Source organism: Amblyomma mixtum, chromosome 3 (assembly GCF_055824585.1).
Source record: "Amblyomma mixtum isolate Tamu chromosome 3, ASM5582458v1, whole genome shotgun sequence".
Taxonomy (NCBI): Eukaryota; Metazoa; Arthropoda; class Arachnida; order Ixodida; family Ixodidae; genus Amblyomma; species Amblyomma mixtum.
Window position 1 is genome coordinate 236,171,146 of NC_143014.1, and position 13,699 is coordinate 236,184,844.

General features: G+C 49.1%; 1 protein-coding gene across 1 annotated transcript; it reads left to right on the top strand.

Moving 5' to 3' along the window:
- The first annotated feature begins 764 nt into the window (after positions 1 to 764).
- On the top strand, positions 765 to 13,485 carry LOC149354081 (uncharacterized). The gene is made up of 4 exons (XM_089575924.1): positions 765 to 851; positions 6,161 to 6,257; positions 8,270 to 8,422; positions 13,403 to 13,485. The coding sequence occupies exons 1-4, from the start codon at positions 765 to 767 to the stop codon at positions 13,483 to 13,485; spliced, it is 420 nt and encodes a 139-aa protein (XP_089432050.1).
- Positions 13,486 to 13,699: the final 214 nt, after the last annotated feature.

The window sequence follows — 13,699 nt, forward strand, 5'->3', positions numbered from 1 at the left end:
AAGGGCTCCGGAAATTTCGACTACCTGGTGTTCTTTAACATGCACTGACATCGCACAGCACACGGGCCTCTAGAATTTCGCCTTCATAGAAATTCAGCCGCCGCGGCCGGGATCGAACCCACGTCTTTTGGGTCAGCAGCCGAGCGCCGTAACCACTGAGCCACCGCGGCGGGGCGTAACCTATTCGGTTTCGACTAAGGTGTAAGAAGTAGCTCCTTACACAGTGTTTTGGTTTAACGTGTGACGAAAAGGTGTTGAATATTAGGAATAAATATTTATAAAAGAGCACCTTCAAAACGCCCATCTGTACATCGGTTGTACAAACTATAGTTGCCTTGTGAATTTGCAAACTCATAGAATCGAAGTTGCATGTGGTTATCTACCATCAGGCATCTATCTAGGCCCCATCATGCTAGAAATGATGATATTGGAGTGGCTTTCCTCTTTGAATCTGGCGGGCAGAGGCAAAGCCGTGACACATCGAAGTGGTGCCTGTGACTGTGCCAATTGATTATTCCTGATTTTGAGGGGGAATAATCCCTTGGTCCCAAAATAATGTTTAAAAGACTGGCTCTTGATAGCGATGACGTGTATTTATTGACCAGTAAAATATTATTTCGCCAGTGTTAGAATGAAGAACGATGAGAACCGCCTTCGCTCGAGACAGCGGGTGCGCCTCAGTCTCGCGGCTGCACCTGCCTCGCAGCACGAGAGCTCCAGAGCAGCCGTGATCCAGCGCAGCCGGGCCGCTACCTTCTCGAAACATGGAAGGAGACGACGGGCGCGGGTTTTTCCTGGTTGATGACGTCGAGATAGACGCCGACCTGGAGGAGGACTCCACCTTGGCACCGGTAAGCAGGGCCTCTGGCCCGTTATTTTCTCGCTGCACTGGTGTGCGAGTTAGCATTCGGCCGTCCACGGCTCGGTAGGGCTCGGGACTGATGGAACGCGTCAGGGGTGCGGTAGGCCACCCAGCCGAAGGAGCGGTATTTACTGCGCCGATAAGAACCCTGCATCTCTCAGCTCTCTGCTTTCTCATTTTCGATTTAGGCGCCGTGGCGGCTCGGTCACAATGGCGTTCACGGCGCCGAGCACGAGCTCTGAGCACGAGATTCCCGACCGGCCGCGGCGCCGGCCCCAGCTGCGCGATATTGATGCGGTGTCCCCCACTACGGCGTGAGCTGTTAATCTAGTTTGGTATAGGCACATAGGGAAATTTGAGGAAGATTCGGAAACTACGTGGATAGCCCTCTTCAGCGCCAAATGCCCCTCTTGACGCACTTAGGCCTGGAAGCATCCCACTGTGTGTGGTTATCGGCATCGACTTTGAATCTGCAACTGAGGCTAGCGAGTCGGGGGCCTCATGCTCAAATCTTGGCTTGGCTTATTGCCGTATTGGGGTTTAACGTCCCGAAGCAACTTAGGCTATGAGGGACGCCGTAGTGAAGGAATCCGGAAATTTCGACCACCTCACAGCACACGGACCTCTACAATTTCTCCATCGAAATTAGGCTTCCGCGGCCGAGATCGAACCCGCGTCTTTCGCGCCAGCAGCCGAGCGCCGTAGCCACTTAGCCACCGCGGCGGGGTTTGATGCTCAAACCTGTTTGCACTTAAGATTGTTTCGTGACTGGTCCGAGCCCAATAATAACCCAGTCGTGCTAGCGCGGCTGAAGATAGTGGAATTTTTGGTCAGCCGCGCACCGCTCTCACGCGTGAACAGCGATGAGCATTCAGGCCCTGATCCTGGCGTGGTCTCTGGTTTCCGATTTTATGCCACCAAATTGTTCGACGTTGGACAGTGTTAACGCATTGGTCTTGTATGTGCGGGATACTCTTAGGCGAAAAGCTCAACCGGTTTTCTCGATGGCCAAACGCGTGCCCCGGCCAGGTGCCAGGCTTTCCAAGTGGAGAAACCCTCGATAAAGGGCGGTTAGATGGGATGACGGAAATGAGCATCGGGCTTTTCAACGCTGGTGCCCATCCGTCAAACTTTCGCGTTTGCAACATACCACATTTAGAGGAGTACCTCGCTCATACGAGACGGACTACCTGCCGCAAGGCATCCGCTAATATAGGCACTGAGCAGCGTACGGCTCTTAGCGGAAGACAAAAATATATTTGTTTGTGTTTTATTTTTGCGCAAATTTCGCGGAAGATTTTTTTAGCGTAAACTTGCTGCTTCCCTTCTGCTCCGTGCGCCATCGATCACGATTGATTCAGTTTAGCACTAAAGCAGATCCAGGCTTTCTGAGTGCGCTGCTCGAGCACAAATCCCCTCAGATCTCGGAACTCTACGCGAGGCTGAAATTTTAAATGAAATGTTCTGTCTGCCAGCTGCCATAGTTTGAGATTGTCAATTATAGATGGGTAGCGCATTTTCAGCGTCTGAGAGCCACTTCTCTTTTTTATTCGTTCATTCAATATTTGGTCAAAAGAGCTGGCAGCTTAAGAGCGGTGTCATTTTAGCTACATGGTGAGATGTTACAATTTGTTAGGATCTTTGACTCTTACTACTTGATTTTATGTGGCAATCCTGCTAGACTCACATGTATACTTCTCGAAGAGACGCGGACGCAAGTGAAGAAAATGACTAGAAAGAGCGCTCATCTCTGTCTTATGTGCATTTTTGTTCGATCTGCGATTTTCCCTACTGCATGAACTCTGCGCTCTAATGGACCAACTGGCCAACGCAGTGAAGACTGCTGAAATCTCTTCGTCAGCTTTTGGCCGGTTTTTTTGGACTCCGTATGCGATGAAAAATCAGCTTTGGCACTTGCAAGGCGAGGTGAATGAAAGAACTTAACCTCCCGGCGAGTCTTTCTTGTTACGAATGTTTGCTTCTTTTCTCGTAGTCCAGTTTTTCTTATCTGTATTCGTGGTGGTCTTGATTCTGGGCAGTTATGATATAAATTTCTGGTTTTCTTGAGCGTCTATGCAGTGGCATTTTGTAGCACAAGAACCCCCTTTGAGAAGTATCATTAGTGAGATGCATTTTAGATGGTGACGTTGCAGAGTCATGAACTGACCGCCACAGAAAAGCCAGCATGATGAAAGTCTCCTTAGCAATGCACAATCACGCCGACTATCGCGCAAGGCACTTGAAGCAACAGGCGTGCCTTGTACTATCGAGCTAGAATATTCACTTTACTATGCACGTACCAACGCTTACCAATTGTAACTGTCACAGCAAATCCAAAAAGCCTAACGAAGTCGAGTAATATACTAGTGCAGAAAAGCAATTGAAGCAGCAAACATATGCATCGACTGGTCACTAACGAGGAATACGCACTTGGATTTGTGCTTGCATCTTGACGTCCACCTTTGCTATTTAGTAAATGTTTCTCGGTTTCGATTCTCTCGGGGTAACAAACTGATTTGCAAGGTGTTCCCCTGTCGAAATTTGTCCTTACCCGACCTCCTTATTTGCAGTAATGAAGCAAGACGAGAGAAAGAGGAATATGATCATGGAAGACAGTTGGGCTAGTTGGTGTGAATTCGTTAATGAAAGCGACATTGCAACTAGCGTGGAAACACAAGGACAGCGACACAAGAAACCGACGGGACAGCACGCTAGACTTCAACTGACGTTTTAATGCACACATAACAGATTTTTACACTTCTATTCGGCGTATGCTCAGGAGACTGTACCCCCGCCCCCTTCTCTTTATCACGAAGCAGGTTGTCAAGCAAACAGTAAAGATTTAAACCAAATTGACGCGCAAGTTTTTCGACAGATAGATTAACTCTTTTCTCGTGAGGGCTACTGAGGGTGTGCTCACGCACTTGTCCCCTGCCTTATCAATGCAAAATGCTTCAAATATCTCCCTATCACCCTGCCTATGAAGCCGCCTCAGCACTCTCGTGTGGCTAAAGAGTGGAACGCATTTTTCTTCATTTCCGCCTGTTGTTTTGACTTTGCATTTGCGGCAATGTGCGGCCAAATGACCCCCGCCATCAGAGCTGCGACTGTAGTCCGGTTTTTTTCGTAGCCTTTCGTTCAGGCACTGGCCTGTTTGGCCAATATAACATTTACCACAGGTCAGTGGGATAAGATACACCACACCGATGGTGCAGTTCACAAACCGCCTGGCGTGTTTTGTTGCGCAGGTTTTTGCCTGGTAAGCATTGTTGACCATTCGGCACATCCTAGACAGCTTTTGTGGGGCAGTCAAAACGACAGGGATGCCGCACTTTCCCGCGGCCTTTTTGAGGCGATGGGACAAGTTGTGCATGTAGGGCACAGGCACCGGACGTCCCCTCGGGCCGTCATTGCAGCAGCCTGCTGTCTTGCGTCCCTGTCGGAGCTCTTTAATAAGGCTCTCAGCGACAGACGCCAGTATGCTGTCAGGGAAGCCAGCGCTACGCAGACGGAGCACTTGCTGCTCAACACTCACGTTCACTTTGTGCTCACAAGACTTCTGAAGAGCGGCTCTTAGGCAGTTCAGTGCTATCCCTCTCTTTACGGTTCTCGAATGGGCCGAATTATACTGGCCCATTCCTGTTCTTAGCTATAATTCGGCCCATTCGAGAACCGTAAAGAGAGGGATAGCACTGAACTGCCTAAGAGCCGCTCTTCAGAAGTCTTGTGAGCACAAAGTGAACGTGAGTGTTGAGCAGCAAGTGCTCCGTCTGCGTAGCGCTGGCTTCCCTGACAGCATACTGGCGTCTGTCGCTGAGAGCCTTATTAAAGAGCTCCGACAGGGACGCAAGACAGCAGGCTGCTGCAATGACGGCCCGGGGGGACGTCCGGTGCCTGTGCCCTACATGCACAACTTGTCCCATCGCCTCAAAAAGGCCGCGGGAAAGTGCGGCATCCCTGTCGTTTTGACTGCCCCACAAAAGCTGTCTAGGATGTGCCGAATGGTCAACAATGCTTACCAGGCAAAAACCTGCGCAACAAAACACGCCAGGCGGTTTGTGAACTGCACCATCGGTGTGGTGTATCTTATCCCACTGACCTGTGGTAAATGTTATATTGGCCAAACAGGCCAGTGCCTGAACGAAAGGCTACGAAAAACACCGGACTACAGTCGCAGCTCTGATGGCGGGGGGCCATTTGGCCGCACATTGCCGCAAATGCAAAGTCAAAACAACAGGCGGAAATGAAGAAAAATGCGTTCCACTCTTTAGCCACACGAGAGTGCTGAGGCGGCTTCATAGGCAGGGTGATAGGGAGATATTTGAAGCATTTTGCATTGATAAGGCAGGGGACAAGTGCGTGAGCACACCCTCAGTAGCCCTCACGAGAAAAGAGTTAATCTATCTGTCGAAAAACTTGCGCGTCAATTTGGTTTAAATCTTTACTGTTTGCTTGACAACCTGCTTCGTGATAAAGAGAAGGGGGCGGGGGTACAGTGTCCTGAGCATGCGCCGAATAGAAGTGTAAAAATCTGTTATGTGTGCATTAAAACGTCAGTTGAAGTCTAGCGTGCTGTCCCGTCGGTTTCTTGTGTCGCTGTCCTTGTGTTTCCACGCTAGTTGCAATGTCGCTTTCATTAGAGAAAGAAGAAGTTACATTCACTGAAGCAAGCGGTTTAATAAAGTGATGTCTGACGTACTGAATCCAGTGGTTAACGTAAATTTTGCTCGAGGTCCACACGTCTGGAAGGAACGCAAGCTCGTACAATAGATTTGTGCACGAGACAGCCAAAGATCAACAACCCTTAAAGCATTTGCCCGAAATACTTTAATTAAAAAAACCATGTGAAACGAAATATAGCTGCTTTTACACTAAAGCTCCCAAGTTTTAAATTATCTCTAAAATTACATGCTGTATTCCGGTCAGTGCACGTGACTGCTACCTCAAACGACACTCTTGACACGATGCTATCTCAAATTTCTTTGGAGGAGAAATTCTAGAGGCCCGTGTACTGTGCGATGTCAGTGCACGTTAAAGAGTGGTCGAAATTTCCGGAGCCCTCCACTACGGCGTCTCTCATAGCCTTAGTCGCTTTGGGACGTTAAACCCCATAAACCAACCAACCATCAAACGACACTAAGAAAGTGAGTGGTCAAATAGTTGATAGTAGCAACTGTAAGGTGCGCTTCGAATATGCCCCGTTAATTCGAAGGGGGCATTAGGATGCTATCAGTGAAGTTGTCTGCATGATGAGTGCATGCTTCCAGTGCAATTGTGACATGCTCTGAATCATTGCAGGCGTTGCCCGCTGAACCAGCGGAAGTACAGCGCCAAATGCAGGAAGGCGAGACTGTGTGCGGGAACAACCAATGGGAAAAGAAACCGGAAGGCAAAGGTGGGTCTCATTTTCGTCCCTTTACGTCGTAAAGCACTATTCGTACCGCCGAGCAAGCATTAGCTGCTTGCGCGCACTAAACCGTAGCACATTGTTTGCGGCGAACGCTTCGAGTAGCAAAGATCTCTACAAACAGCTGCATACTTGAAGGGCAGATGAAGAGATGCTGAAAATTAAAACCAAGCTTAGTGGTTTTCGATAGCTACTAGGCTAATTACCTGCTGTCTACGTGCTATGCTCTTGTCAACCGCGATAGTTGTGTATGAGAACAGTACAAAGCCGGAGAAAGCCTGCAGTTAATCTTCACGCTAGCATAAGAAATCCAATTTTGTTCGAAGCTTGTTCCGGTCTGTTGTTCATCTATGTCGGTTGGAAGAATCATAAAATAAAAAAATAGAGTGTTCGTATTTCGACTCCGCGCTAGTCAAAACGCCACAAACTACCGCAGTGGCTTATAGTGGCTATGGCGCTTGGTTACTGAGCCCAATGGCTTGTGCTCGAATACCGGCTGCGGCGGCCATATTTCGATGGACGTGAAGTGAAAAAAAGAAAACGTGTGCTGCGCGATGTCATCGCATGTTCGAGAAATTTAGGCTATCCAAATTCATCAGGGGTCCTACACTATGGGGTCTCTTACAGCCTCATGTGTAGTTTCACGACGTTAAGCCCCAGATACCATACCATACCATACCATACCATACCATACCACGCCACGCCCACACCACTCATTACACAATACCACAGTATACTACGTAGTGTTACGGGAAACCTTTTTACAGGAAACGAAAGCAAGAAAATGTTGAGCACTTGTTGAAAAATAAAAAGCAAAGTGGCCGAAAGATCTGCGATTCATAGAGCTTGCTGCTGCCTCACCCCTTCTCACAGGCCAGGACTTTAGACTGAAGCTGCGGCTTTATTCAGAGAAGCGGGGATGTCCGCTCTTCACCGATCGCTTGCTTGTTGTTCGTGTACACAATATAAGGTGGGAAGGCAATCTGCTCACTGGGTTGCTCCGACCTCACCATCCTGCTATGTGGCGTGACGCTCCTTTCTGAATCACTTCCCCGCCCTGAGACTACTCCATAAACTGCTCGTTCGCGTCCAAAAGTTTTTATTCAGTGTGTGCAGAACATGTCGGGGCAGATTTCTGGGCCACTCTTAGAGGTGGCGGTCCTATTACACCCTGCATTGTTTTTAATTCAAAAGTATTACTTGACACCTTACGAGCAAAGCTGGGTGTGTGTACTCTGAGATGGTACAGAAAATCCAAACGATGGCAAGAAAAACTGGGGGACGTGTTCAAGCGGCCGTTTGACGCACACAGCAAGCCGAGCACCGCAACCTCAGACGATCCTATGCATGTCGTTAGACTATATATATATATACTAGCCACTGGTCGATCTCAGTCTCGCCTCAGTTTTCCCGACATTCGTAACAAAATTGTGACGCAACCGTTCGTCCGTCACTTGTTCCGGGTGGTGTCATACGCACTCGAGTGTGTGGGTGGGTGTCAGTGCACCAAGGGACAGTAATGCTATCGCATTCCCACATTTTAGCAGTCTTAAGGGTTTGTGCCAAATTTTTTTCTATGTCGAAACAAATGGGGGCCAGTACAATTCCCCCACCTCCTCCCCCCAACGTCGCTCCAACAAAACCGCCTCTGGAGGACGGTTCATTTTAACGCTCAATGGCATCATTCCACCCGCCCCCCCCCCCCCCCCCCGTCCCCCTCGGCAAACTGCCTCAAATAGGCTGCTCCTGTTTCTCTCGGTATCATCGCGACTCTGGTTTATTGTTCATTGAGCCTATTTATGAAGCTGTTCGATCTATACAACAGGTTTATTTATTCGAAAGAAACGTTGAAAGGGGATTTCAGCTTAGATTTGCACAAGTCTCCATTCTTGTAGCGCATTTACATTATTGAAATTTGACCTCCCACATCGTGTGTACGTGGGAAATACTTCTCCAGAAAGGCTGGCTCTGTAGTGACTGACTGGGTCTTACATACGCAGGCGAGAAAAGTGAAGAAAAGCTTCCAGAAGGCTCGGCCATGCCTTCGGAAACGGAACCACCCCCTGTAGTGTCTGAAGCGAGTCAACACGACATCGCCACCATGGCGGATGATGGACAAATGGCCTACGCCATGATGATGTGCCTGGACCAAGGTGAGGCTTACCTGCCGATCTGTTGCTGTGTGGCACGGCAGCTGGCTTAAAAACGAGCGTTTGTTTGGTGTGCGTTCTTACCAGGCGAGAAAACAATTTTTGCATATGATACGATGAAAGCTCGAGGATAAACTTAGACAGCTGTAGACTTCGCTTCGGCGTTATGTAACCGGGGGTTTCGGCTCTCGAAGCCTTACTGCGTCGAAAACAACTGAACTGAGATCAGGGGGCCCTGTCATAAGTTTTTGTATAACATGTAGCAAATGCCATGTCCTCGTGTGTGTGTCAGTGCTAGGCTTGTGCGCCAAAGTCCTGCCCCTGTCTGCCCTGGATTTTTAATTACGCCGGACGCCAGTGCAGTTCTATTGCGGATCCGTGTTTCAGTTACTTTTGTCGTTACAAGTAAACGCTCTGCAGGTGCAGACACGCGCCGGTCTTCTTTTATATAAAAAATAGGTGAAATTCCCTGTGGTATTTTTACCTGGTCGCTTTATATTGTGTAATGCAGGCAATAATACAGCTTCTTACCGCTTTGGCAGGCTTTATTTAACGCAGTGCGAATAGAAGGCTTAACAACGCCTTTTTTCTACTAACTTTGAATGACCAGGCTCTGAATGAAAGTTGGGAACCAATTGGGCCTACCAAAGCCCTTTGAGGCTTTGGTAGGCCTGATTTATGTTGTCTGGCAATTGACGTGAATAAAAGTTCTATCTATCTATCTATCTATCTATCTAATTAACTGATCTAGGAAGTTACAACCAGCAAACTTAGGCGCTCCAAAATCCTCAGTGGAGGTCGAGTAACTGGGCGCTGTGATTTTTGGGTGTCTAGAAGCGTACCCTTAACTCTTTGACGGTCTTGACCGCATCGCCTTTTCCCAGGCTTCACTCGTTTTTCAAAAACGACGACGTAACTGTGCAGTACCAGAGAATATTTGTTCTTCTTCTTGAGGTTCTTGATGAATATGAGTTAGAAAAGGGAAACACGGCGCGTTCAACTGTCTACTCTGAGAGGGAATCACCGCCGTTGCGCCGTGTTTGGGGAGGTTGGAGTGAAAGGATAGCGATGAAAAGGATCTGGGTGAATGGCAATGGAGGCTAGGCGTGGACAAAAATTAGGCCGAAAGGCGGAAAGAAACAAATATGCTCGAATCGAGCATTCACGGGTCACACGCGGGTCCGTGGGAGACGCAGCCGCTGATTCGCGGAGCGGCGGGCCAATGGGAGAGTGAGCGCTCGAAATTGAGGGCTGTGGACGAAACTTGCATGAAAAACGTGACTTGTCTTGGCTAAAGTGAAATTTAGAGGGCTATAATCGCGCTCTTAGTTCAGTTTCTTCGAGAAAGCGGAGAACGAGTTTCAAGGAGCGCCGTGTTTTTTCACGCGGGCCATTTGGAAAAAGAACGTCGTCTAGACATGCGGACGGAAGTGCAAGCTCACGAAAACCAGCTCGTAGGGACTGCCTGGGGCCATTAAAGCTTCGGCAATCGCAAATGAGGTGTGAAAGGGTCTCAACTGCACCATATTCCTGCAGGAAGGGTTGTCAATGCCTCGAAGGCGATGGGCTCTTACCGCTGTCCATACGCAGCCAATGCGTATTTCAAGGAGAGTTGCTCGATAGTGGACTGAAAAGCCGACGAAGTGAATGGGGCGAGGTTGTTTGCGTGAAGCAACACGGTCGTCCGGGTGTCGAGCTAGGACACTTTCATAGATGGAGGGATGCACGACGTGAAATTTTGAGACATCGGGAGAGATGGGAACATGCTCATTGCGCAACCGATTCGCCAGAATATCAGCCTGTTCGTTTCCGGTTATCCCGACATGGGCGGGGATCCAGTGGAGCGAGACGGTTGTGCCGCGATCTTTGGCAGCGCGAAGCTTGCGATCGAGGACTTGCACGACAGGCAAATGACGAGCGTGGTGTTGATTTAGCTGCATGAGACCAGATTTCGAGTCACAAAATATAGCAACTGGATTGCTATATTATGGGTTGCTGGGCTGCTAAAATATGGTGTCATCGTGTGACGTCATCGTGTGACGTCATCGTGTCACATCATAATGACGCACTGTGACGTCACAATGGCGCGCTGTGACGTTACAATAGCGTGATGTGACGTCCCAATGACGTCACACCATCAACCATGGCTCTACTGTGGTTTGACCTCTAACTGGCTTGAAGGTGAAACCTGCACGGTCGCTGAAGGCTGCTCTAGGTAGCGTAGCGAAGCTTTCGCTTCAATATTATTATTTCCACCCTCACAGTTCAAGGCCACAAGTTATCCCTATGAAACAGTTCATTTGGGCCTAAGGGTGCGCGCAAGGCTAAGAAGCAAGGATGGCAGCGCTTGATTCGGTCACCATGCATGCGTAATCGAAAATTTTGTGCGAAATTGGGTGAGTAAGCCTTTCTGGTGCCGGCCAATCACCGCGTCATCGTGTGACGTCGCGCTGTGACGTCACAACGGCGTGGTGTGACGTTACAATGGCGCGGTGTGACGTCCCAATGACATCAAATCATCAACCATGGCTCTGCTGTGGTTTGACCTCTAACTGGTTTGAAGGTGAAATCTGCATGGTCGCTGAAGGCTGTCTAGGTAGCGTAGTGAGGCTTTCGCTTCAATATTATGGTTTCCACCACCACCTTTCAAGGGCTCAAGTTATCTCTATGATACAGTTCATTTGGGCGTAAGGGTGCGCGCAAGGCTAAGAAAGAAGCAAGGACGGCAGCGGTTGATTCGGCCACCATGCATGCGTAATCGGAAAATTTGTGCGACATTTCCTGAGTTAGCCTTTCTGGTGCCAGCCGATTTCCGCGTCATCGTGTGACATCGCGCTGTGTCGTCACAATGGCGCGCTGTGACGTACAATGGCGCGGTGTGACGTCCCAATGACATCAAATCATCAACCATGGCTCTGCTGTGGTTTGACCTCTAACTGGTTTGAAGGTGAAATCTGCATGGTCGCTGAAGGCTGTCTAGGTAGCGTAGTGAGGCTTTCGCTTCAATATTATGGTTTCCACCACCACCTTTCAAGGGCTCAAGTTATCTCTATGATACAGTTCATTTGGGCGTAAGGGTGCGCGCAAGGCTAAGAAAGAAGCAAGGACGGCAGCGGTTGATTCGGCCACCATGCATGCGTAATCGGAAAATTTGTGCGACATTTCCTGAGTTAGCCTTTCTGGTGCCAGCCGATTTCCGCGTCATCGTGTGACATCGCGCTGTGTCGTCACAATGGCGCGCTGTGACGTACAATGGCGCGGTGTGACGTCCCAATGACGTCACTCCGTCAACTATGGCTCTACTCTTATTTGACCTCTAACTGGCTTGAAGGTTAAATCTGCACTGTCGCTGAAGGCTGCTCTACGTAGCGTAGGGAAGCTTTCGCTTCAATGAATGTTTCCACCGCCACCGTTTAAGGGCATAGGTTATCCCTATGAAACAGTTCATGTGGGCGTAAGGGTGCGCGCAAGGCTAAAGTAGCAAGGACGCATTTGATTCGTGTGTTAGTTTGTGTGAGTTAGCCTTTCTGGTACCGCTAGCAGAATATCACTGTATCCCAGACTCGGAAAGTGCTCTCCATTCATTTCTGTGTATCTGGACAGAAAACCTAAAGCATTTTTCTGAATTGTTAGGTTTCTGCGGATACTGCTTAGTTCGGCTTGCTTTCACAGACTAAAAAATCAAGAATAAGTGACAATTTGGGTAGCAGGAATTCTTATTTTGTTTCGTTGCTTAATGTCGACGAGCTCTTCGCTGTCAATGAACAGCCGAAACTAAAGAAATTTAGCTGCTTGTAAATGCCTGATGCATTCGAGGGGAGGTGTTAGGTCAGCGGAAGGCGAGGTAGTCTGCAGCAACCTGCATCGCACGGCGAATGCCTTCGTGTCGCATGGCAGTATCAAGCAGAATGGACACCCAGCTGTGACGAAAGAAGCCGCGTTCATTTTGCCGGTGAACTCATTGTGTTGCATTTTACGTGGCGACTGGTCGGCTTCACCGATGCACATTGCATGAGCCGATTCTGTTCTATTACAGTTTTGTGCTCACATCTGCCGAGTTGGATTTTAAGCACCTGCTCTCTTCAATGCATGGCGACGGTGTACTCATGCCTATACTATGTCACGCCATTTGTTCGGACTTATATGAATGCCGTAGCTGGGGCGATCATCGCGCAGACTGGGCTATGACCGCCGCGAGTTGGTCACTAACTGTACATTCTTGCAAAAATTAAAGCTTACGCGAGCTTACTCTTCCGTTACAACAAATTGCAAAACGCAGTATTTACAAAGAGAACTCGAGGTTTTGTAGGCGTCATTGCTGCCACTCTCAGCGCTTATGTGGTGTGCACGATTTTGGTCTTGATGCTCATTAAGTGGCATTTCTCCTGTTCTTCACCCGCTGGCCGGAGAAAACCGGCGCGCAACCTAAGGGTGGTTGGTAACGTTGCCAGCTTGAGAACCCACGCGAAAAAAAAGCGATCGCAGTCCATTAGCCAGGTCATTAAATTTCGGTAACTCGAGGCCTTCAGAGCAAGCAATATCCTAAAAGGTCAGCGTTACATAGCATGTCTGCTCAACTCAGGAGAACCCTACCCCCTCTAAACCCACAAAGAAAGCTGCATGTGCAAATAACGCGTTTGCCAGCAGTCAAAAACACTTTCAACATGAGGGGCAAATAAATATTAGCTCTGCGCCACACAGCCATTTCTGTGTGCTAAACAAACTCGCGGAATCCGAGAGCCAAAACTGGGCGCACAACTCGCGATGAGTCGTAATTTAAGGGCGCCAAAAACCACACACACTCACATGACAAGAGCCCGGGAAAGTGCTCTCAGCCAGCTGAGAGTGGTGCTCTGGCCCGTTCCCTTGTATAGTGTGTGTGCGGTTTTTGGCGCCTTTAAATTACAATGAATTATCAACTAGCGCAACAAGTTCTCTGAATCGATGAGTCATGCCGAATGGGTGGTCTGTCTTGTTACGCAGAAGGCGACAGGCTTGCTCAGGAGTCCGACGTGGCGGGTGATCAGCCCACCAAGGAGGACAAGGACGAGGACAAAAAGGAGTGAGCAGCGACTCGAGAGGAAGGGAGGCGGCCATGCAGCCAGTGGTCGTTACCTCCTCTGCCGCTCAAGCTATGCCACTACAAGCGCTTCACGCTCAGCGACGGCGGCAGCAGTGCACAAGATGAATCTGGAAACTGAAAAGCGGCAAGGGACTGCGCGTTTCTCCTCTCAGCCATGGGCCGCATCTCTGGCTGCCATTTTGATGCGCCGGCGGGTT